General features: G+C 38.8%; 1 protein-coding gene across 2 annotated transcripts; it reads right to left on the reverse strand.

The window, feature by feature from the left end:
- Positions 1-10: 10 nt before the first annotated feature.
- Positions 11-21632, reverse strand: PCF11 (PCF11 cleavage and polyadenylation factor subunit). 2 transcript variants are annotated; one of them, XM_075592595.1, is made up of 17 exons: positions 21548-21632; positions 21183-21396; positions 18260-18385; positions 16602-16787; positions 16192-16383; positions 9966-11047; positions 9488-9677; positions 8920-9403; positions 6950-8439; positions 6442-6547; positions 5581-5697; positions 3546-3654; positions 2880-3063; positions 2087-2242; positions 1606-1698; positions 1191-1226; positions 11-500 (listed from the first exon to the last, which is right to left on the reverse strand). In XM_075592595.1, exons 2-17 carry the CDS (start codon positions 21348-21350, stop codon positions 294-296), a joined length of 4926 nt encoding a protein of 1641 aa, XP_075448710.1. In that variant the 5' UTR covers positions 21351-21396; positions 21548-21632; the 3' UTR covers positions 11-293. The 2 variants fall into 2 exon arrangements, with proteins under 2 accessions (XP_075448710.1, XP_075448711.1); XM_075592596.1 differs by having other exon boundaries at positions 21511-21632.
- Between the last annotated feature and the right edge of the window lie 1972 nt (positions 21633-23604).

Genomic DNA, 23604 nt, shown 5'->3' on the forward strand with positions numbered 1-23604 from the left:
ACACTCCATGTATATCAAAAATATTTTATTTAGAATTTACAGTCCGAGTGAAAATTGTACAATACCTCTTTTTTACATACAATTTCATTTTCTTTTATCTGCACACATCTACAGAATTTGCACACAATAAACACATGAAACTGTGCAGGCGTAAGAAATTCAAATACAAAAATGTATTCAATAACCAAATTACAGCTGAGGACCCGGCCCCAGTTATATGCTAAGAAAAAGTTCTTAGCCTTTTCAGATGTACTATGGCAGCAACTGTTTATGAAATTCAAACCTCTTGTATATTAAACAGGCTCACCAGGCTCCATTTTAATTTCAGTGAGCAGAGGTATATTTTCACCAGCACTTGCATTGTTGGCTGGTTCCTCCTTTACAGCAACAGCGTCGGAAGTCTCCTGCACTTCCTCTTTGACGAGGCTTAACATTGCACTGAGGGGATTTTCTAGCAGAGTTTTACTAGGGGATGGAGTGCATTCCAAAAATGAGGAAGTCTAGAAGAAGAAAATAAACATTGAATTGCACCGATAATAAACCTGTAACCATGAAAGACCACAAAGGTAGGCTGAAAAATGCAGAGTGTGAGGGTGCATGTTGGAACCTAAAACAACTATGTATCTATATATAAAATTGTAGTCACTATGCACTCACAAGGGCTCCTTAACCACAAACACTTATTTTATTTAAAAAAAAGGGCAGGATCGACGTTTCAGTCCCTATATGGACATACAATATAAATTTGCAATTAATCTGTGCACAAACACCCAGGAAACATAGGCTCCAGAGGGTAGCTGAAACATTGGGCCATTTATTTGTGCATAGCACACTTATGTTTTAACTTCATACAACAATGTGCAATCAATTAGAAAAGGGAAAAGATTGATTGTCTGGTAGAGCTTCAATGAACGTTCAACTAGCAAGTTCATACCAACAAAATAGTGTCACTTACGTGCGCACAATTATCAATTCTGGAATTAGCAAATGGGCTTGTTCCACAAAGCCAATGCAGTATTTTTTTTATGTTAAACTACTTAAAAGTTAGAGTAACTGATCTTTTTTTGTAATTGTTACAGCTGTCAGTTCCCGAGCAGCAGTTCCCACAACACTGATCAGAAATATATGCTAGGTATTTTGTCATTGTACGAGCAAACATATTAAAATAGAAAAAGATCAATATAACTTACATTTTTGTAATCATCATAGCATGATGGATGGTAAATCTGGTAAACAAAGAAAAAAAAATATTATTCACCAATCATAAGGCAGAAACAAAATGTTACAGCATCTACTGCTAAATGAAAATGTATTAACACAGGTCCATATAATCTTTAGCAGAAAAACAATAGCCAGGAGTCACAAAAACTATACCAAGAAAGCTTATCATACAACAGTAATTTTCTGTGAAACATCTGTGCAATATTCCATGTGATGTTCAGGTGTGTATTAAAATCATTGTATGCATAATCCTGTATGTTCATTTTATTTGTATGACTGGCATAAGAAAATGTACTAGATCAAGTGCACCAGCCTTAAGATTGTCAAGCTAAAACTTGCACAATAGTAATTTTGTACAAGTACTAACAAGAAAATACAACTTGCCTTTTCATTTACACGTATAGCATTTTTAAGATGCCACTCCTCCTCCTCTTCATCCCAGTACTGTTCAAACTGCTCTTGACAAATATCACAAATCTGAAAATACATAAATAAAATCAATTAACAATGAAACACTACTTACTCAACACACCCAATACCTGTATGACTTGTAAATGAGATAGGACTGGCCAGCAAGCCTCAAGACTGAAACCACATTTGACGTCTGCTAAAAGCTCTGAAGTAAAAGAGTTGCAGATAATTGATATCCAGTGGCCTACCAAAATAAGGGTTAAAAGCAACATATGTAATGCAGAGAAACAATCTTTTGTGATGGGACTTTTTTTTAGAAGGGCAAAAATGTTTAGAATTGACTAGCACCGATATATTCATATCCACAATTACATTACACTGAACAGCGGCAAACGGATAATGGCGTCCCTCAAAATAAAGTGTGTGTATTACAAAAATAAAATAAATCCTGTACCTCATCCGCTCCAGCTGGTCCAGCTGGAACACTTTGGAATTCCTTTTCCTTAGCAGCTTCTTGAGTCTTTAATATGACCTCTTCATGTACTTTCTCAAAGAACTGGCTCTTGGCCCGTTCCTCTAAGTCAGCAATTTCTTCAAATTCTATCCAGTCCTGGAAACAAAATGGATGCATGTTTAATTATCTTAAAAATCTCATACACAAAGTACATTGATAGCAAGAAGTTTACGTTTCTATTTTGAAATAATGTATTTCATATTTGAAGGTTTACGCTGCATGGCTTGCGTTTCTAGCAAGGAGCATCTTGACTTCTAATTATTTGAAGAGGACAACTATGGATCCCATAACGGCTTGGTTTGCAGACCACAGAACTTCAGGTTATATTTGAGGACTAAAATGTTAATGTATAATTTCAGAAAATAGCAAGAATCTTCCGCAACACACAAAACACAGCAATTTTACATTTTAACATTCAAAACCCAATAGTGGTCTTGTGGGGAGAGGGAATTTTTTTCCCCCACAATTAGCAAGTTCTCAGTAAGCACACAATATAATGTACCATATATTTAAACAAATATGGAAATTGAAGGCTGTTTGAAATTGAAGATTGGTACCAACAAAGTTACTTACACCAAAATAGTGAAAAAAAAGCAAAAAAGGTTTAATTCACACATTTACATTGTAAACGCTGATCATTTGTGTACCACACCGGAGTTTAAATATACCTTCAAAGTAGATGGCCAGTACTTGAAAACAAAACTACAGATAAATGTCAAGGTTATTTACTTACCGTCAAACTGTAATACCACCTTCGGTGAGTTATTTTTCTACTGACATCTTTCTCAGTGCGGTTTTGCCGATAATGCCAGTCCAAATGATCTGCATAAACATCCGTCTGAGATTTTGTAAATCTCATGCCACACGAGTAACATTGGATGCCAGTGTACAGCCGATTTATAACACTATCATACCGCCTGTATTAAGAAAATGCTTATTTTTATTTGTGAATTTTATAAAAAAAGTGCATGGGCAGAACACAAACTACAGTGCAATGGCAGTTTATCAATATGAACCGATTGAGATTTATTGAAGTCCACGATACCAGTACAACATGTGTATGTATATTTATTTAAATGGAGCCAACAATGTATGCAGCACTTTTCAAAAGAATACCTGTTCGGGATCCCCTCCAAGAGATATTAATGCTGGCTACCACTGTTGCTTTGAAACAGTACGGGCAGTTTTTACACTGTTAGGCTTGGGTATTTTGGGCAAACGTAAAAAAACATTTTAAATTATGAAAAAATGTAAAAACAAAACTGCGGTGAACGTAATGTATAGCAACCCTTATATTTAGGAAAAGGGAAATACAAGTTCACTACCATTGTTTGTACAAACTTCAAGATTGTAATGTCTGTGTATGCAGCATTGTGTAACATATTATAGGTATACATACTGTTTCAAGTCATCCATAGAAAAACTGGTAAGATCCGGAACATCTTGATCTTCAGCCTGATCCTCCTCATCTTCCTCAGGTATAGATTGTGGCAAAGGTTCACTTGCTTCTTAAATAAGAAGAAATAATAAAAACAATACTTTAGAATATTACATGTAATTGAATTTGACAGATCTGAATTCAACTGTAATAACAGCATATGCGTTAATATTTTCTCAAATGAGAAAACGTGATAGAAAACTGAAACTGATGAATGAACAAAAATTTAAGTTGTCCCATGAGCAACAATGTTAATGCAATTCATTAAACCAATTGCAAGCAACGGTCGGTCTCTGCCCCCCTACCCCCCACGTTTTCACTACTGAACCGCTAACTTTAATTTGGCCTCCTCAGTCAACATGCACATTTTCTATTCATACTGTGGCTGCAAGACTCTAAATACAGGCAGTCCTCGTTTTACAACGAATGGCTTATCCAACACTATGCAATGCATACCTATATTTATACAACGCCAAAACGGCTTATCCAACGCCCTTACGACATTTTGCAACGTTGTTTATGTATATATATGTCAATAAACAACGTTGCAGTGTCGTAAGAGCGTATATATATATATATATATATATATATATATAATATATATATAATTATACTAAATATTATTTATGTTATATTATATATATAATACAGTATATACACTATAAAATTTATATGTGTGCTGCATATCTTATTGCTTGCGTAAAATATTTGGTGTATTTTAGTGTTAAAAATGCCTTCAGGAACGGAACCTTTCATTTAAACAGTGTTCCTATGGGAAAAAGTGTTTCGCTTTACGTTTCGATATCCAACGCCATTTTGAGTAACGCATTGTGTCGGATAACCGAGGACTGCCTGTATATGCTTTTTTGATGCCTACTTAATACTCATGGATGGAAAAGCAATGAAATTAATACAAAACCATTTGGTTTTGTTACATTATAGTAAACTATATCCACATATTACCATTTACCACAATATCACTTCTATGGGAAGTATTAATAGCAGTTTTTCAAACCACTAGTTAGCATAACTTTATCCTTTACCCATAAAAGCAGTTATCAGCTATGGCATCACAGAAGACAATGGAAAATGCCAATACCAGTATTTTCTTCCTTTCATGGACAGCTATTTAGAAAAGTAGTCTTCAGACTTATTAAAATGTATACTCTTGGATTGAGTGCTGCAACATGCTTGTACAGTATACATCTTTATCATCAACAGTCAAACTACACTAGCATGTACAGAATTGGAAAATGGGGCGTGAAGGGGACTCCATGCTGAAAATAGTGAGGTTCAGCAGCAAAGTATCCCCTGGTTCCAAGATATATTACCCTCTCTCTGCCAGTGCTCCGCAGGGCAGGTCCATACTGCCGCAGACTGAGGTGTCCGCACGGGGGGCAATCACATTGCCTAAAGGCATTGATCGCGCCCATAGACCACGTGGGCGACAGCCGGAGAAGACACGTGTCACGCAAGAAATTAGTTTAAACCGATTTCTCGGCGTGACTGCCAGTCACGTGAGCGGTTCGCATAACGAGGGCGACCCAACTCAGTGACGCCCCTAGGCACGCCCCATCTACCATGGACAGAAAACGCACCCGCTACAAAGTGACGTCACAGCCTTTGCACGGGAAAAGGCTGTGTGCCCTTAGCTTTATGGAGAACACAGCATTGCAGCCAGCATCAACTAATAGAAAGCTGCAGCTGATGGCATGACTTCCAATTGGCCTGCATGGTATGGAAAACATACATTTCCCCAGAAGGGAGTACCAGCACCGGTAAGATTCTCAGGCACATGTGGGGTCCCTAAAGAGGTTCAGCACCAGAAGACTCCGCCACTGTACTTCACCACCACCCTTCCTCTTCTCCCTCCCTGCACCCCCCCCCCCCCAGTTCGCATTTGATTGCCCTCTAAATACTAAAATATTGTCAGTACAAAATCTACAAAAATGTGAACTCACGTTAAAAAAAAAAGTAAGGACTCTAAAAAACTTACGGGTAGAAGAGGAATCTGTTTGTGACGCTTTAAGAATTCCAGTTGAAAGCAGCTTGGAGAACAACTCATTAACATCAAGCTGACCCAAATGATTTTCGGGGTAGGGAAATGAGCCTCCTGAAATAAATATTTACACCATGTTTTTTTTCTCTTTCTACATACAGGTACATTAGAGACCAAAGACATTCAAAGAACATAAAAAAATATGTATTAGTAACCTTTGGTTAGGTCCATACTATTGCACTATTAATCACTTAAAATAAGCTTTCCTCACTGAATACTTTGTTGGTCTTCATCAAAGAGCCGTCTTAGAATTACAGTTTTACCAGGTCACATTACACTGATCAAGTATAGTCAAAGAAATGCAACTCAGAGACTGTTAGGTGGTCTAGCAGTACATTATAAAGAAAAAAAAGCCGGTGAGCAAGTAAAAAACTGGTTACTATATCTGCACAATCAAATATATTGCGGATAATGCCTCGAATTTAAAAAATAAATATATTTATTAATATATACATCACTTATTTGCGGTATATCAATAAATTATTTAAACAGAAAAGAAAAAACTAAATTTCTTTAAGCCCACATAAAAGACATTCCTTACAAAAAATAGTAATAACCGAACCATTAGTCAAACAAACTATGCTTACATTTAGAGGACCTGTAGAAAAGGAAAAACATACATTTTTACTAGGATTCAAATAAGTAAAATGGCAATAAAGCGTGATTGAGTCTAAGGAAGCCCACATCTAACCCCTTGAATATCAGCTATTTGTTTATTTGGAGCTAGGCAGCTCTGTACCCCTAATCAAGAATATGAAATAAGAGCAGTAGAAGTCCAATATTAAAATAAAGACATACCTGGCTGGTCGTGAACAAATACTCCTGCATTATTCCCTTGCGCTGGTACAAATGCCTGTTCTTGATTAAAAGTTGCTGGTGGAACCATGCCTCTTAGCGTAGGAAACTAAAAATGAAATTAGTTAGCATGTATTTGTACAATATGTTTACAAGACTACAGTTGTAGATGAAATATTTTCTATGCAGATAAATGTTAATTCAGAACACAACGAACAGGATAATAGGGACAATTATAACCAAATACTTTAGGCAAGATTTTACCAAAGACCTACAAAATTCCTCCATAGAGCATTTTTAGTTCCAAGTGGTTCTGTGAGGTAACAGCAATTTATAATTGGAAAGTACACTACATCAAAATAGAGATTAGTTGTAGGATTTTAAGTTTTTGCAGAACAGAAGTAGATATGGGAACAAAAATACCACCAGACAGATCATTTACATTTTGGTGGTCACATTATACCAGTGTCATAAAACGTTAAACATATACACAAACATTCATTTTCCTTACCGGCTGATTAGACTGTAAATTTCCCACAGGTAAATTATTGAAGTTCCTGAATTGAGGGCCGTGCGGATTTTTGTCATCAAAATAAGGTCCAGATGGTCTAGGAGGTTGGTTTGGAAAACACTGCACCCCAGGGCCAGAAGGTCCACCGAAGCTTGGCCCTTGTGTTATATCAAATCTTTGTTCAGGCCTTTGGAATGGCATTCCTTGAGTTTGTCCATGAAACATGTTTGGATGATCACTATAAGGACCAGCCTGTCCATAGGGATCTTGCCTAACAGCTGGATGATTATTTACATTTTCAAATCGGGGTCCTTGAAGCCCAAGAGGCATTTCGAATCTTGGTTGCTGATTTGGGACATCAAATCTATGCTGTAATGGCGAGTCAAATCGTGGTTGCACTTGCAGTTGTCCATCAAACCTTGGAGGAGTCTGATGTCCAGGAGGACCTTCAAATCTTTGGCAAGGTTGTCCAGGTAGCACATTAAACCTTGGCAAAAGGGATGGTTGACCATCAAATCTGTTAACAGGAGTGCCTTCAAATCTTGGACCAACTTGTCTTATTGGACCATCAAACCTCATTAAAGGTTGTGGACCAGGAACACTATCGAACCGTGGAGCTTGATTCAATTCAAATCGTGGGCCTAATGGCCCTTCAAATCTCATTGAGCCCATTGGTTGGCCTGATAATCCATCAAATCTCATTGGTTGCCCAATTGATTGTTCAAGTCTCATGGGCTGGCACTGTACTCCTTCAAATCTTTGTGCTAACAATGGGGGTCGAGGTGACCCATCAAATCGTTGTGGACCCATTCCACCTTCAAACCTTTGAGGACCCAACTGCTGCACACCCTCGAATCGTTGAGGAATCATAGGCTGCCCTGCAGCACCTTCAAATCTTTGGGGACCTAACTGTTGGCCTTGAGAACCTTCAAACCTCAGTGTGCCCAATGGCTGACCTTGTGCATCTAATCTTTGGAGACCCACAGGCTGGCTTGTAGCAACTATTTGACTTGGTGTTCCTTCAAACCTTTGCATACCTAAAGATTGACACTGCATGCCAACTGGCTGACCTGTTACACCTTCAAACCTTGGGCCATCAACTGGCTTTCCTGCTATGGTTTCAAAATGATGGGGATCAACTGGCTGTCCAGGTATTGCGTCAAAGCGCTGAGCTCTAACTTGATTTCCCGGAGCTCCATCAAACCGTAAGCAAGCTTTCACAGGAGATTCTTCTCTAATATTCGATACACTGGAAGGTTCTTCAAAACCTTTACCTGCAGAGCCATCTGCTCTTGTACCAGACAGCCGTGGTGGGCCATCAAACAATGGTCTTATTTCTTCAAGCAATGCACCAAATTTTAGATTAGAATCTTTGCCAATCAATCTGGAGTCTGGACTTTCTCCATAGGATGCCTGTTCTGAGTCTTCATATTTGGGCCTTTTGTGTGGAAACCGTTCACTAAATGGAGGTCTCTGTTCCTCTCTTACACCTTAAATTGAAGTAAATACACAATAAAACCGTGTAAGTGTGAACAAGAAAAAGCATGCATAAAAAGCAGTAAAGAATAGGTTTATGCTAGATGCACAACTTGTTTTTACTGCCGAAAAAATATAGCTCCCAACATTCTTTCCAAAGATCAGATAAAAGTAAAGTTTAAAAAACAAACTACATAGAACCTCTGGTGTCACTTAATCTTCCAATTGACCAACAAATGAAAAACTGCAGCACAAACATTTCAGACCAGAAAGACAAAACAGAGAGATACAGAACAAGCTTTACACACGCACACACAAAACATCCATTAGTCACAAGAAATGTTGATAAACCAACCATGACCAAAGAATCATGACTCAAACCGCACCACATAACACATTAAGATACCTATCTAAATTTGTAAATGGCTTCCCTGTCCTATCTGTGTATTTATATATTGAGCATTTTTCCATACATCTGAAAAACATAAGCATACCTTTAGAAGGCTCCCTTTGCTCATCAGGTCTTCTGTGGCTTTCATGGGAAAGGTCATCTGCATGTGGTCTAGTTCCAGTTATGGGTGAATGACGCCTTGATCTTTCGGGAAATAGTTCGTTTTCAGACGGACTGCCTGCAATTTTACCACCATGTTTACTTTTGTTAAGTTCACTTTCTCTACCAGAGAGTACCATTTCATCCAGTTGTAAATCTAAAAATTCATCAGAATCAAAAAGTTCGCCTCTTGAAAAGGCATGTTGAACTTGAGTCCTTTTCAGCTTGGCTTTATGCTGATAGTATGTTAATTCTGCATTGGAAAGGAGAGGTGTCTTTCTCAACCCACTTGTATTTTCCTCTGTGGGACTATCCCAAACATTACATCGATGTTTTTCTTCTTGATATTGGAACAGCTGACGGATCTGGTGGGCCACAACGAGGAACTCATCCTGTGTTATTTCTCCAGATGCCAGGCGCTCATTAGCCTATATTAAAACATTGATAAGATGCAGCTCACAAACTACTATAAACAAAAAATAAATAAATATATATATAATAAAAATACTTACCTTTTTAAGTAATTCTCCTTTACTTGCACTTGTTAATTCTTTTGGAATCTGCAGATTGGCATCAACACTTAACCAAGGCTGTTGCTTTGGAGTTCGAGGGGATAATACACCTTTATTATTCTGCCAACTATCCCGGTGCCTTGGATGAGGAGTCCTGTTACCCCCTTGACGGTGATCATCATTCTGTAAGCTACAAGAAATATATATTTATTATATTGTCAACGAGATTTAGTAAAATCAGACACATAGGAAATGCATATGGTTTACAAATGTGTAATGTCGCAAATCTTTTAGATACATAAGAACTGAACGCCCAAATTAGAATCATCTCAACACTGCATAAGAGTGTAAGCAAAGTATGCCAGTGTGAACCGATAGAGATCTATCTATCTATATAGAGATATCGGTTCACACTGGCATACTTTGCTATATACATACATACACACACACACACACACACACACACACACACACTTACTTTTTATTTTCCTCCCAACTAGACTTCCATCTCTTGCTAGCCTTTGATCCTTGCCAGTTTTCTACGTTTTCTTTCGGCTCAGAAATTGACTTTGTGGAAATTTGAACTTGAGTATCTGGCGGTCTCTCCTCCGGAGTTTTCTTCTGTCTTCTGTCACGAGTCTCCAACTTCTGATTCCTTTTATTTCTTTCTTCACGTGTATTTGATGGAAACTCATCTACGTGAGCCAATTTACCTGCGGGTTGACGCAGCTTTCCGATTTTTAGAAGAGATGGAATTGGAGAAATGCTTCGTTGACGCCTTTTTGGAGGAGACCTTCGCTCCCTTCTCTTGGGAGAATGTGCTGGTGATCGGGACTTTGGAGAACGTGACCTCTTCCTGCTACTGGATCTTCCTGGTTTTGCGGTTGGTTTATCAGAATCATTCACATTTGTATCAATTTTTTGGACAGTGCCATTAACAACTTTGTTTCGACTTCCAGTTGGCCGGTGTTCTAAGGATTTGTGCTCCTCTTTTTTCTCTGTACTTTTCCTTCTTTCTTTTGCTGCTTCTTTGTCGTCATCCGCTTTATCTGGAAGGTGTTTACGCAACCTTGGATCTCTCCTACCTACGTCCAAGTCCCTTATGCTCTCACTATCCTTAGATTTATTCTCCTTTGCATGTGGCAATTTAATTTTTAGAGGGGAGGGCGATTTGGATTTACCTTTAAGCTCCGTTTGCACAGATTCTCTTTTAGGTAGTTTTTCACTTGACTTTGCCTTTTCCTGTTTTGTGGAGTTTGATTTCTCATTTGATACAGGTTTACTAGATTTGCAATCAAATGGACTTGACTTTAAATCCTTTTTGTGGCCTTGATCTTTAGCGTGCGAGGTTTGTTGACTCTCTCTATTAAGGCGAGGGTCTCTAGTTGGCACTTGAGGCCTGTCATGGGGCTGGGAAGATAATAAAACTCTATTCTTTTCAGGGTGTATAGAGGTAGCATGTGGAGCTTTAACAGGCATGTGTGGAATTGCTTGTGTAGCCTGTGGTTTTGGAGGAATTGAGCCAGAACCAATACTGCTGGATCCATGTCCATGTCCTGCCTAAAAAGCAAAAAAAATATATATTTAAGATATAGATAGATCTATATAATCTTCCAATACTGAAACACCGTATCAAGAAATTTGGCAAGGTACATATTTGAACACATTCACTACCCTTCGGACATTTATAAAACATTCTTTTCTCTCCCCCTCCCTGCTAGTCATGGGGTAAGGGAGGTTGCACTGACACTGCCTATACCGGCACCCAGTGTCTGCCACCAAGTCCCCTGGAGCAATTACAAGTCTAATAACTTAAAGGGATCTACATTTTAAACACACTATTTTGGGGTCAGTGTAAAAACTTAAAGTACAAAGTGTAACGGCAATTACAACCCCAGGCTGATCTACAGCCACACCAGACAGAATTCTTAAGCTCCAAATAAACTTTTTCTAGAAGTCATGAGGGATGGGGTGCATCAGAGGGTCACAGGGAGGGCCAGGACTTGTTTTATTTACATCTATATTTATTGGGTATGTATGTATATCTCTACATACAAAAATCTGATGTCATGGCCAATAAGTGTTTTTTTTGATGCACAAAATCGGGGTACTGAACATTATCAATTGCTATAAAGTTGATGAGGATGGTGTTGCTAGAGAACACCAAGAAGGGGCTCTCATTTTGGAGATAACAGTTGAAAAACCTTATCACGTTGTGTCTTTGGTCCACCTTAGGCTAAAGTCCCAGTGCCTCCGCTGCATGCGCGCCTGCAGCCAATTCACCGGTCTGCAGTGAGTTGCAGGAAGAGAAGGGGGGGGGGCGGGAGGGGGTGCGGCCATGACATCACCCGACAGGTTCGTCCTCATTGGCTGAACCGCCGGGGGGCGTGGCCTAGCGCTCCGTTGCGAGTCCTGCTCTCAATTCTATTGAGAGCAGGAGAAACTCTCGCCACAGTCCCGGCACCATTGAAGGGAGGGCTCTCGTCCCTGCAGCGTCTGCCACAGCGGGCGCTGCAGTAGTATGCGGGGACAAACCCTTATCATTGAAGCAAGCATTCAATCTGTTGAAGATTGGGTAGTTCAGCATCACAACCAACATTTGTATGGTGGCAACCCCAGGTATTATTGCATTCGAACCCTTCTATTTCATAAGATCCCACAGGCACTTTTATGATTTCCACAAATATTGGGGTTACTCAGACATTGAATTACCAATCATTTAGGATATACCCATATTTGTAAGAATAAAACTTTGCTGGGAGTGTTATTTCGAAGTGCACCTATTTCCACAGTAGAATAACAAAATAATTGTACTCATAGAAAGGCGCAATCTACAGTCACCCTTGCATGACAGTTCAAAGTGACCATTGGCTGGACACCTCCAATTGTCTACTTACAGAAAATAGAACAACTTGTATGTCTGAAGTCGTTGTTTAGTTACGGCAATGACATGAGAATACAGTGGGTGCGGCAAAATTTGACAAATGCTACTTTGGGAACAACCCCCATCTCATGTAAGTACATTAACTAAACAAAAAGGAATGCATTTAAGGTAATATTTGCCTAAATTAGACAAAATGCTGTTTTTCGTGTGTAAAAAAAACGCCCCATTAAACCAAATTTGAATAACCATGCACGGCTTTGCAATGAACAAATCAATTTCACACTGCCAATTGCCAAAATATGCCAATTTTGTTTTTAACTGTGTGAATCACAAGGATAGGCCACACGACTGAAAAATCACGGTTTGAAAAATGTAATAGAAAAATATTAAGCTTCCCTTGGCCACGCATGTGGAAAGTACCTTGGCAGTGAAAGGGTTAAACTGTACATTAAGTTTTGCTTATACGAACAATTAGATAGTTGGACCATAAACAGTTCAAATGAGCATAAGCCTGCACCCGATACCAGTATTTCTCAAACCTCTCTCCTCTAGGCCCTAAGCCACCAGATCTTTTGTCTTTTATTCATATTATAAATGTGGTGCATTAACATGTTTGAAAATGGATTCGTTTTTCCTACAAATGGGTGGTTGGTGGTCCATGAAAAACTGATATCCACCAAAATCAAACATCTCGAAGGACAACTTTAAAGATTTAAAAATGAAAAACGAAAGCAACAATCCCGTTTCCCCATCTCAATGAGTTCTAAACGAGTAGGTCTTCTACAGTAGATGCAAATTAAAAAACTAGTAATCATTACTAAATTAGGGCCAGTCGCCATCGTAGAAGATAGATGCTATGAGAGCTTATTAACACTAACTGGGAACAGTTTTAGACTTTGTGCGAAGACAGTAATTGTTTTGCAATGGAATATGCAACAAAAACGTTAAATGTAAACAAAATATAAATACTAGAACATTTAATGTTTCAGCTCCAAGCCTTAGTCTGGAATTTCATGTAATATATATGGTGATGGTGGCACGTCAGAATGCAGAAGTGAAAATCGGTTATTAAAAATGATAGACACGTTTAAAATAATTAAATGTGGATCAGTGAAATGTTAATACCAATAAATCCACATGTAACAATTCAATGCTTACAGCTTTACGAATATCCCAAGTTCTGAATGTTTATATAAATGAGGCCTAGAAAACAGAAGCGCACACAAATGCCTTCCAATGGCATATACAACCTTTAATATGTGCAAAGAGTTAAAAATGCATTTGCAGGCAGTGCGGTGTATCATAGCCCATTATTGAAATGCCTGACCTTAGTTCCCTCTGTTACACAGTTGGTCACTGTGCTCAGGTGTTGTGCCAGTTTTGAGCGCTTCGGCCAGCCTGGATGGCTTCACCAAACCACATCTGAGACAGGCTGCACTTCGCTGTTTGTCTCCAGCGAGTTTCAGATCTCCCTTTGCTTCATGAGGGATGAATAGTGTACATGCTATTTATGCTAAATGATTAACCCCCCGTATCTGGATTTCAAGTTTTTGCAAAACAAATAAGTGCTGGAAGAAAATGAAACTTCTGAAATAAGACTCAAATGCTTATTTATTTGGAAGACTTGATATGTACAGTATGTGTGTACACCAAAAAAAATATATATATATATATATATATGGACGCAATATAAAACCAAAACATATAAACAAATACACAGAATATAAAAAGAAAAACACGAGTGCTATTTGATCAGCATTTTATTCCAGCACAGATTTGTTTGCAGAAACTGAAAACACAAATGTACGTTCGTCTATACACCCCTTATCCCAAGTAAAGTGAGGAGCAGACATCAGGAAACATGGAGACCAACAGCAGAGGCCTGCAGGCTGCCTGTCAGACGCTTGGCGGTTTCAATTAGGTCAAGCAGAACACAGACTGAGCAAGGAATCGGTAGTCTACCAGTGAAGTGACCAGCGGCATCAGAGATTAGAAGCAGGCAGTCAGGAAAACAGAGGCTAACTAGTGATTAGTAATGCTACATAGCACTGCCTTTAAAAAAGGAGCAAACCAAATATATATATATATATATATATATATATATATATATATATATATATATATATATATAGATAGTAAGGGCTGAGGAGCCCTGTTAATTTCACCTTGGGAACCCCTATTTCCAGAGATATTTACATCTGAAGTAGGTGCCGGTAGGTGCTCCGGCCTAGCAAGCAGGGCTTAAGTTTGAAGCTCCAGCATCATATGGGCCAATAGGAAGTCACACCAGATGATGTCACAGCTTCCTATTGACCCGCAGACCGGGGAAATACCTGAAAAGCGGACATATTGTGAACCCTGGCAGCCAAGAAGAGCAGTTACCGACACCCAATTCAGAGGTAAGTATCTCCCGAAGGGGGGTCCCCAAAGCTGAAATTAACAGGGTTCAGAGACCCCTGCTTTAACACTTTTATTTTTTTTAAATCAGCCACCTTGGATTGCCTCTTTAAAATCTAGTCAAAAACAATAAAATTATTTTAAATATTTCATACCATTGGAAGGAGTTTGTATTTGTCCATCTACTAGGACTCACTTGCTTTATTGATGTTCTATACCTCAGAGTTGGAGGCTTGTTCTAATGGTTCATACAATAAATACACATGCTTTGGATACTTTAGAATGTAAAACTTTAACAAATGCTCTTGGGCATTGGCAAAAATGACATCTTCATTCTAATCTGTAGCAAAATTCTATAAAATCTTTTACAGACTGGCTTGCTAGCACCAAAGTTGCTAAAAACAGTCTCTTAGATAAATATATATAGATATATATATATAATTTTTCATTAACTATATATGGAACCAGCCACATGAAGATTTGGCGTTTATTTTTTTTGCAGATTAAAATCTCTGTCCTGGTTCGCGATTGAAGTAATCTACAGATGACGTTATACAGACATTCAAAATGGTGGTATATAAATTCAATTACAAAAAAAAAAGGGGGGGGGGGGGCTTACTGCATCCCAAAAGTATAAGTAGATGCAAGTCTTTAGCTCTGGTACCAACCTGAAGTTTTTGTAATATATAATTGCTCAATAGCTGTAGAGAATGTTATCGGGTTGAGAATGTTAAATAATTTCAATTTAGCAAATCAGTTTGGTAGCAAGTGATTTTGTTAAAAAGGTATGAACTAATCCAATTGTAAAAATATTCAAATAATCGGATATTTGTGTGTGTGCCACTAAGAGAATAAATTATTTTTTTGCAAATCCAAAGTGCCCTGGATCCACTACTTACATTTTTCAGAAAACAGCAGTCAACATATGAAAACACGCAGAGTATATTAAATCTGTAATATTAGAACTAACTACAAGTATATGTAATGGAGTCGTTCAACCTTTTTTTCTTTTCTTCTAATAACAATGTAATTAGCTTTCTTTTAAAAAAAAAAATTTTTTTTTAAAAGAAAGCTAATTAAAAGGGTTTTTTTTTTTTTTTTTAAACCCCCCATCAGGAGCACTGAATCCAAGCCAATAAGCTATTTATGTCCATCTGCAAAGGGGCACCATATTTCACATTGTACAAAAAAAAAACCCCCCACAAAGCCAAGACAGACATTCTAATTATGAGATGTCTCCTAATGACAGGATAATTTGCCAAGCATCGCAAAACCTTTAGTTTACCATGAAAATGTTACGTTTTTAAAAAGATGCGTTACATTTTAATGTGCCACTTTCCCTCCATAACTAGTCATGTTAATCCAATTCTGTAGGTGAGCACAAAAAGAGATTAAGCGAGGTAAACGCATTGACCTTACTTACCAATTGTGCCTTGGTTTGTTCTAGCTCTAGCTCCAATTTCTTTTGTTGAAGTTCTAACAACTGTTTTTGCTTCACCAGCAATTGTTGTCGTATTAGCTGCTCTTGTGAAACACCTTTTTGCACATCAGGATTATTAATAGGAGGTGGGACAGGAGATGGCACCGGATTGGCGGGTGAAGGAGGTTCCTCTGACTAATCAAAAGAAAAATAATTTTAAATAAGAATTAATGTGCTACAAATGTCCTAACTGAAATGCAGATCAAAGAAAACGACTGTTACTTTAGCTACTGGCGAATTAACACCTCAAAGCTAGTAAAGAATGCTACAGTAATTTTGAAGTTGCCAGTTAAATTTTCCCGGTCCATTTTCAAAATAGAGTAAAATATGAACTGTAAAAAAAGAACACTTACTTTGCTTAGGAATTTAGGGTTGACATGGATACTAGAAGTATTCACATTTGGGGGCAGAGGTTTGACTGGCCATGCAGGATCTATTGTGTTGACTTTCACATCAAGTGCAAACATTTTCTTGGAAGGAAAAATGTCATCCCATGTTGAACGTAATTTAAATAAACTTTTCCTAGTGTTTTCATCCACCTGGAAACAACAGAATAATTCCTTGGCTTGACACGTTACTATACACCAGTGAGTATAACATGTAAAATTACAACTTACAAATTTTGTTTTTAGAAGTTAGCCCGTGTATTTGCCTAGGTATCAGATTATTATTTTTCTCTCAATTTATTATATCCTTGATGATTTGGGCCCACTAGTATTTGCAGTATCTGATAACTTGTATTCACTTCTTTAGAATGTCTATGTATAAAGGAGAATACCCCAAAACACATTTTGTGTTGATATACAGTTAAGAAAAAAGGGCACAAGAAACAGCTTTAGGGATCCAATATGAAAAGAAATGACGACAGGCACAATGACCCCTGGGGGGAAAAAACAAAAACGAACAGATTTGGATATTACTGTAGGTCATCACTTATTGGGTTAGACTTAAAACTCATTGTAATATATGTCAAAATCAAGCATTAGGAATTTTTATTCATGAATAAAATAGAGCTATAGATATAAAGAACAATGAAACTGCAGGCCCAACGTGACACTTTTGGTAGCCAAATTGTCCCAGTACAGACAAATTGTTAGACAACACAAAAACACGTTTCCTTGCCATTGGATTTGCTCAGAATGTAAACAAATATTACTTTTACATTCAAGTTGTAACAAGGATCGCAACCAAAAAAATAGGTGTATTAAAGTAAACCTCTAAATAAATGTGTAATGGCAGCAATTAAAAATAGTAGACCAGTATGAGAAGTCCTCAGATTTGTACAAGTCACTTTTTGAAACAAACTGCAGTATTCTCTGTTCATTTGAACTGGTCTTCAGAGTTCATCACAACTAAAAAACTGATGCAAAATTTGGTGCTAAAAAAAAAAAAAAAAAAAAAAAAAAAGAAGGGGTACATCACTGGAATAATGTAAATATCGGATTTTATATTTATGCCACAAAATGGTTCATACTATGAAGTGCAAGAGATGAATAGTACCCAATTTACTAGTCTAAACACTAATCTCAACAACTGCAATTGAACCTTGGGCAAGAAATACAAAAAATATTTGGCATAAGCCAAACTCAAATATAACAAACATAAGAATTTAATAAAAAAAATAAGTTGCAGCTTAAAATGTGTTAAATTCAGCTCCAGGGACCCCTGCTACTCGAGATGCTTAATTCCATGGGTGAATCAGTACTGTGCCCCTCCAGCGTGAACAATATAGCGGTATAAAACATCCAGTGTCACGTTGGCCAATACGTCCACGAAGCCATATGTTGCGGCTTCCTATTTGCACACAATCTTTAAACCTACATTAAGAACCAGGGCACCTTCCAAGGTATGTATCTAAAAGCAAAGGGTCCCTGGAGCTAAAATGAATGCAGTTCCGGAGACCCCACTTTCCAAATAGGGGGTGGTGCATCTTGGGGAGGAGGGGTTTGCATGATAATCTCCTTTAAAGTAAACGTGAAAAAGTCACAAACTAAGAATTATGAATCTATACCTTTTCAAACACAATAATAAACGTAGAAACTAGGTTTTTAGCAAACGCTGCAAGATACTCTCTTCCGACGTTTTTAACAATGGAATCCATAAGATACATGACAGGCAGCTTCTCTGTGGTAGGAGCCTAAATAAAAGAAAACTGATAAGTTTAGAAAGACAAAACCAGAATTTACGACCCCCATTTGTATACAAACCAAAATAATTAAATATTAAATAAATGGACCACGTTTATAATGGTTGTGTTTTGTAAAGTGAAGCAATTTTTTTTTACATTCTGTTAATGTTTTGAAGTTAAAGTTACACCAATACCAGGCTTAAACGAAAGAAAAACTTTAGTGTTACCATTATGTTATTGCATCCACTTGTTTCAGAAATATCCACTTGTTTATTTAACATTGAACACAATTTCTATTTTCCAACAGGCAAACAGCAGCATTTTTTTTCAGGAACTCCAAAGTCGAATGGCAAGAGGAAACATAAGATATTTCTCCATATTTGTGACACGCTCAAAGAGTTATCTCCAGTAGTAGGTGTGTTATGTATAGCTTGAATTCCATCTGGCCATTGTTGCAGGTACATTTTGTACAGCCAGGATTAGGCTGCATTACATCTTCTAGATTGTCCAGATGCATACAGTACGAATTCATCATCCAGTGGCAGTTTACTTCCTTACAATTAAATTGCGAAAACCTTCACCTGTTTCATCATCAAGTGCGGAGGAATGAACTTACACCACCCTGAAGACCTGGCCAATTAGTCACCTTTTTGTTTTACATTAGTTACTTAGCTTGTGTTGTCAATTCTCACTGATTAGAAATCTTTTACTGCAAAGGGAATTCAAAATTTGCTTTCTAAAATGAACAATGGTAGCATATTTCTGACTTGTTTTACTAAATGTACCATACACAAAATGCATTGCAATATACATACCACTGGAACATCTGTGCAATTGCATATGCTGTGGTGGTTCTATGTGAAATAGCTTTGACAGAAGAAACTTATTGGCTCAAGTTGTGAAGAAATTGGAAATTAAGTGACTTAGAACAAATAAAAGTAAAATCTAGTGTGAAAGGCATTGCAGTTAAACATGGGTAGTGTATTTAAAAAAATAATCTTATTAATCCTGAACCAAGTGTATATTGCTCTACTTAAGAGTAAGAGGTTGCATGTTATTCAAGGAAAGTCTGGATGGCTTGTGAAACACTGATTGGCACTGAAACATGTAAAACTTGCACAAGTGTCTTCAAATAGAGTAAATTAGCTTATCGATTAACCCCAAAATTGAACTGGCACTCTTACCCAAGAAGCAAATTAGGCTTACCAAAGCTACTCTACTGGACCATGTCTAATTAAGACCATCACCATTAAGTGTTACCAGAATTGGAGCAAAGGTTTGTATGTGAGAAAAATCCAAGAACATTTGCGCTAGGAATTTAGCTACATCAGAACCCACTAGCCATATAAATCTCAAAAGCCACACGGTATCCACCAGAATAAATGGCACAGTACAAAAAAATAACCAAGGCGCAGAAAAGGGTCCGGGGACCTGATATTTGACCAAATAGGAGAAAATTCCTGGACTTTTAAACATATCATGTTACTCAGAGAGCTCCACATGTATCCTCAATTACCATAATTTACTTTGTTTAACCTTGGGAATACAACACATACCATACATAAATGGTAAATAAAAAAGACAAATACATATTTAATACATTTTATTTACAGATTGTAGCATACCAGTCACACATTTTAAAACCATTTATTAAAAAGGTATACTAGTACTCAGTGTTACACTAAAAGACAGTGGTGCAGACAATGTGTTTAGCAAAAGAGGGAATAAAACAGACAGCAAAGGCTGATTAATGTGTTTAAGGATATAAATGGCTTCAGAGTGGGAACAAAAGTTCAGGAAATGAGAAAATCAGTAGTTATAAAGTGTAAACGTGCAGATTGAATCTGTACAATGAGAAGGCTTGGACATGCAGACAAGGGAAGGCTTATAAATTAAAATACACAGTACTGACATGGTCAGGGGGAACTTATTATACAAAAGAATTGGGCTTAGGGAGAAGCAGCTTATGGGTATGAAAATGTAATGTATGCAACGCACGAGCAGTTATCTACTTCTAGCTAGCCTGCCCCCCAAAAAGTATATATTTATATACACATTACACCGACTTAGACCAATTAGGTTTGGTCGTATTTAAAAACATAAATATATACAATTCCCAGGGCAAAGCTCGAATAACCTATCAAGAAATCAGGTTTTCCAAGCGATCTTAATAGGATTGGGAGGGGCAGAAATAATAGGGGCGATAATGCATGTCCAGGGAATCCTACATCTGAAAGGGTCACTGCAGGGCCGAAATGTTTAGATCTATCTCCACAACCGAGTGCAGCCAAGTGTTGTGCAGCCGGGGAAGACTCATCGTGCCTCCCTCACAGACGCCATGTTGGGAAAACCCCGCTGGCCTTCTGACTAATGGCTTTAAAGACAAAGCACGTCTACTTATAGGAATATATAGCCAGAAATGTTAAGTGGGATCCCTGAGCGCTAACAAAAAAACAAAATCTCCTTTAACTTCGTGATTTTTTTTTTAATGTTTCTGGGACGGGTATTAAAACGGTTAATGGAAACCCACTTACTAATAAAGACGTTAAAAGGGGGGAAATGGCTGTGTTAAAGCAGCAGCTGGCATGGGGCCTGACGCGGGGGAGTCACCTCCAGGCCGCCATGTTGTTTTGATGTTAATCTGCAGCTTCCAACCAGCCGCGTGTTACAGAAAGAGACGGACAACTGCGCACCGGGCGAGGTGGACCCGAGCACGGGCCCGGCCGTGTAAGGGTGGGACGGGAAGAAGGACCGAGGAAGAGAGGGGGGAGATGGTAAAATAAAAAAATTCTTGTTTTATAAAAACCTTGGCGATTTGTGCTTCGATAATAATCACGATATCCTTGGCGAACTGCACGTTCTCCTCGGCCAGGATGGTCAGCATGTTGATGTGAGGCTTGCTGTTGAAAGTCAGGTCTTCCAGGGACGACTGGTAATCTCGACACGCGTCTTCTCTGGCGTCTCCCTCCGACATCTTGAAACGGGAAGTGGAGGAGGGGGGCGAGGAGAGGCAGCCGCACCTTTCCCAAAAAACGGAACAAAATTAAAAAATATATAGATTTTCTAAGGCAATACTCGGGTGTTTACAAGTCTACGCCCCCCCCGCATGGTTAAAATATATATATTATATATACGTATGTATGAGAAGAAGAGGCGTGGAGCGCCGCGCACCTCACTCCGCTCCCTTCGCTGCTCCGATAAAATGGCGGCGGCGAGGGACGGTTTACCAGAAGGGGGATGAAAAAACACGGGGTTGCGTCATGGGATATTATTTAAACGACGCATGACGCAGCTCCTTCCAACGCCCCCTCGTGCTTTGGTCTGTTGGTCCGTGATTGGCTGGCGGGGTTGCGCAAGCAGGTGGGCGGGGCTGAGACTAGGCAACGCTCCCCCTCCGTCACTGCTGTGGAACAGTGTGAGCAGTTGAGCACGTGACCGGTCAGTGATTGGTTGCTATGTCTGTCCACATTCCCCCTAGCAACAGGGTGGAGGTGTAGTTGCTGTTGAGGATTATAAACTGTGTGTGGGCAGAAACTGATTTCTCAATCCCCATGCTGCTGTTTGTTAAATTGTAATACAAAGGGATGTTTGTGCCTATTATTATTGATCATTTTTGTATATTGTTAATATTCCCAAGAAAGGAAACATCCACTGGTCATACAGTAACATACATACAATTAACCAATGCACAAAATCCTATCCTGTTGGATGCCTAGTGTTATTTTATTTATTTATAAAATGTTTTACCAGGAAGATTACATTGAGAGTTACCTATCGTTTTCATGTATGTCCTGGGCACAGAGCTAAGATGACAAATAATACATGGTTACAAATACAGTTACATAAGTGAACAGGGTATACATTATATACAAGACATAGCATGCGCAGTTAGAGACAATATATATTATAGACGTATGTAGCAGTTACAGACCAGGTTAAAATGTGAGACAGCTTTGGTTTTGAATGAACTTAGACTGGTGGTGGCTGTGAGAGTCTCCGGTAGGTTGTTCCAGTTTTGGGGTGCGGTAAGAGAAGGAGTGGCCGGATACTTTGCTGAACCATGGGACCATGATCCCTCTTTTGGAGTCTGATCTCAGGTGATAAGTGCTGCATGTGGTATGGGTGAGGAGCTTGTTCAGATAGCTGGGTAGCTTGCCCAGAAATAATTTGAAGGCAAGACAGGAGAGATGAACTTTGCGCGTAGACTCACGTAATGACCAATCTAGTTCTTTGAGCATTTCGCAGTGGTGTGCGTTGTAGTTGCATTGTAGAACAAAGTGGCATATTGAATTGTAGAGGGTGTCAAGTTTGCTAACGTGGGTTTGGGGTGCCAAGCCATATACTATGTCTCCATAGTCGATAATTGGCATTAGCATCTGCTGTGCGATATGCTTTCTGACCAGCAGACTTCGGGAGGATCTGTTCCTGTAAAGTACACCTAGTTTGGCATATGTTTTTGATGTCAGGGTATCAATGTACATCACGAATGTTAAATGGGAGTCAAACCATATGCCCAAGTATTTAAACCTAGTAACAGGAGTTAGGGTGGTTTTAATGTTGGTTCTGATCTGGAGCTCAGTCATTGGAAGCTTTAAAAATTTAGCCTTGGTCCCAAATACCATTGTTAGTCTTCTCAGTGTTTAAAAACAGTTTTATTTGGGAAATCCAATTTTCAAGTCTCAAAAATTCAGATTGAAGTATGTGTTCAAGGTCGGAGAGGCTATTGCTGTGTGCATATAGGATTGTGTCATTTGCATGCATGTGTAATGAAGCTCCATTACAAGATGTAGGAAGATCATGAACACGGAGAAGAGAAGGGGCCCCAGGACAAAGCCTTGCGGGGCACCACAGGTGACACAGGACCGCCCTACATTTGGAGGTTGTTCCTTCCCTCTGAGGAAGGCAGGTCACACGACTGGGAGCCTGAGATTGGGGCCTTCCCATGTGCTCTTCCCTGCAGGGAGGAGTGAGTGTGACCAATACCTCTGCCTCCACTAGGGAGGTGGGGAAGAGCTAGGACGGCTGCGGGTGCCCTTGGCCTGTAGTGAGGGTCCAGGGACCATCTTCAGTGATAACTGATCCAAGAGACTGTATCCGGCAGAAGACTGCTGAGTACCTGTTGTGTTACTGCAGACGGTAGTAATAAACCGTTCCTGTTTGCAATATACCTCCGGCCTGGTGTGTGATCTAACTGGGGGGAGAGGTAATCAGTTCTACCATGGGAGATC

This window comes from Ascaphus truei, chromosome 3 (assembly GCF_040206685.1).
Source record: "Ascaphus truei isolate aAscTru1 chromosome 3, aAscTru1.hap1, whole genome shotgun sequence".
NCBI classification, from domain to species: Eukaryota; Metazoa; Chordata; class Amphibia; order Anura; family Ascaphidae; genus Ascaphus; species Ascaphus truei.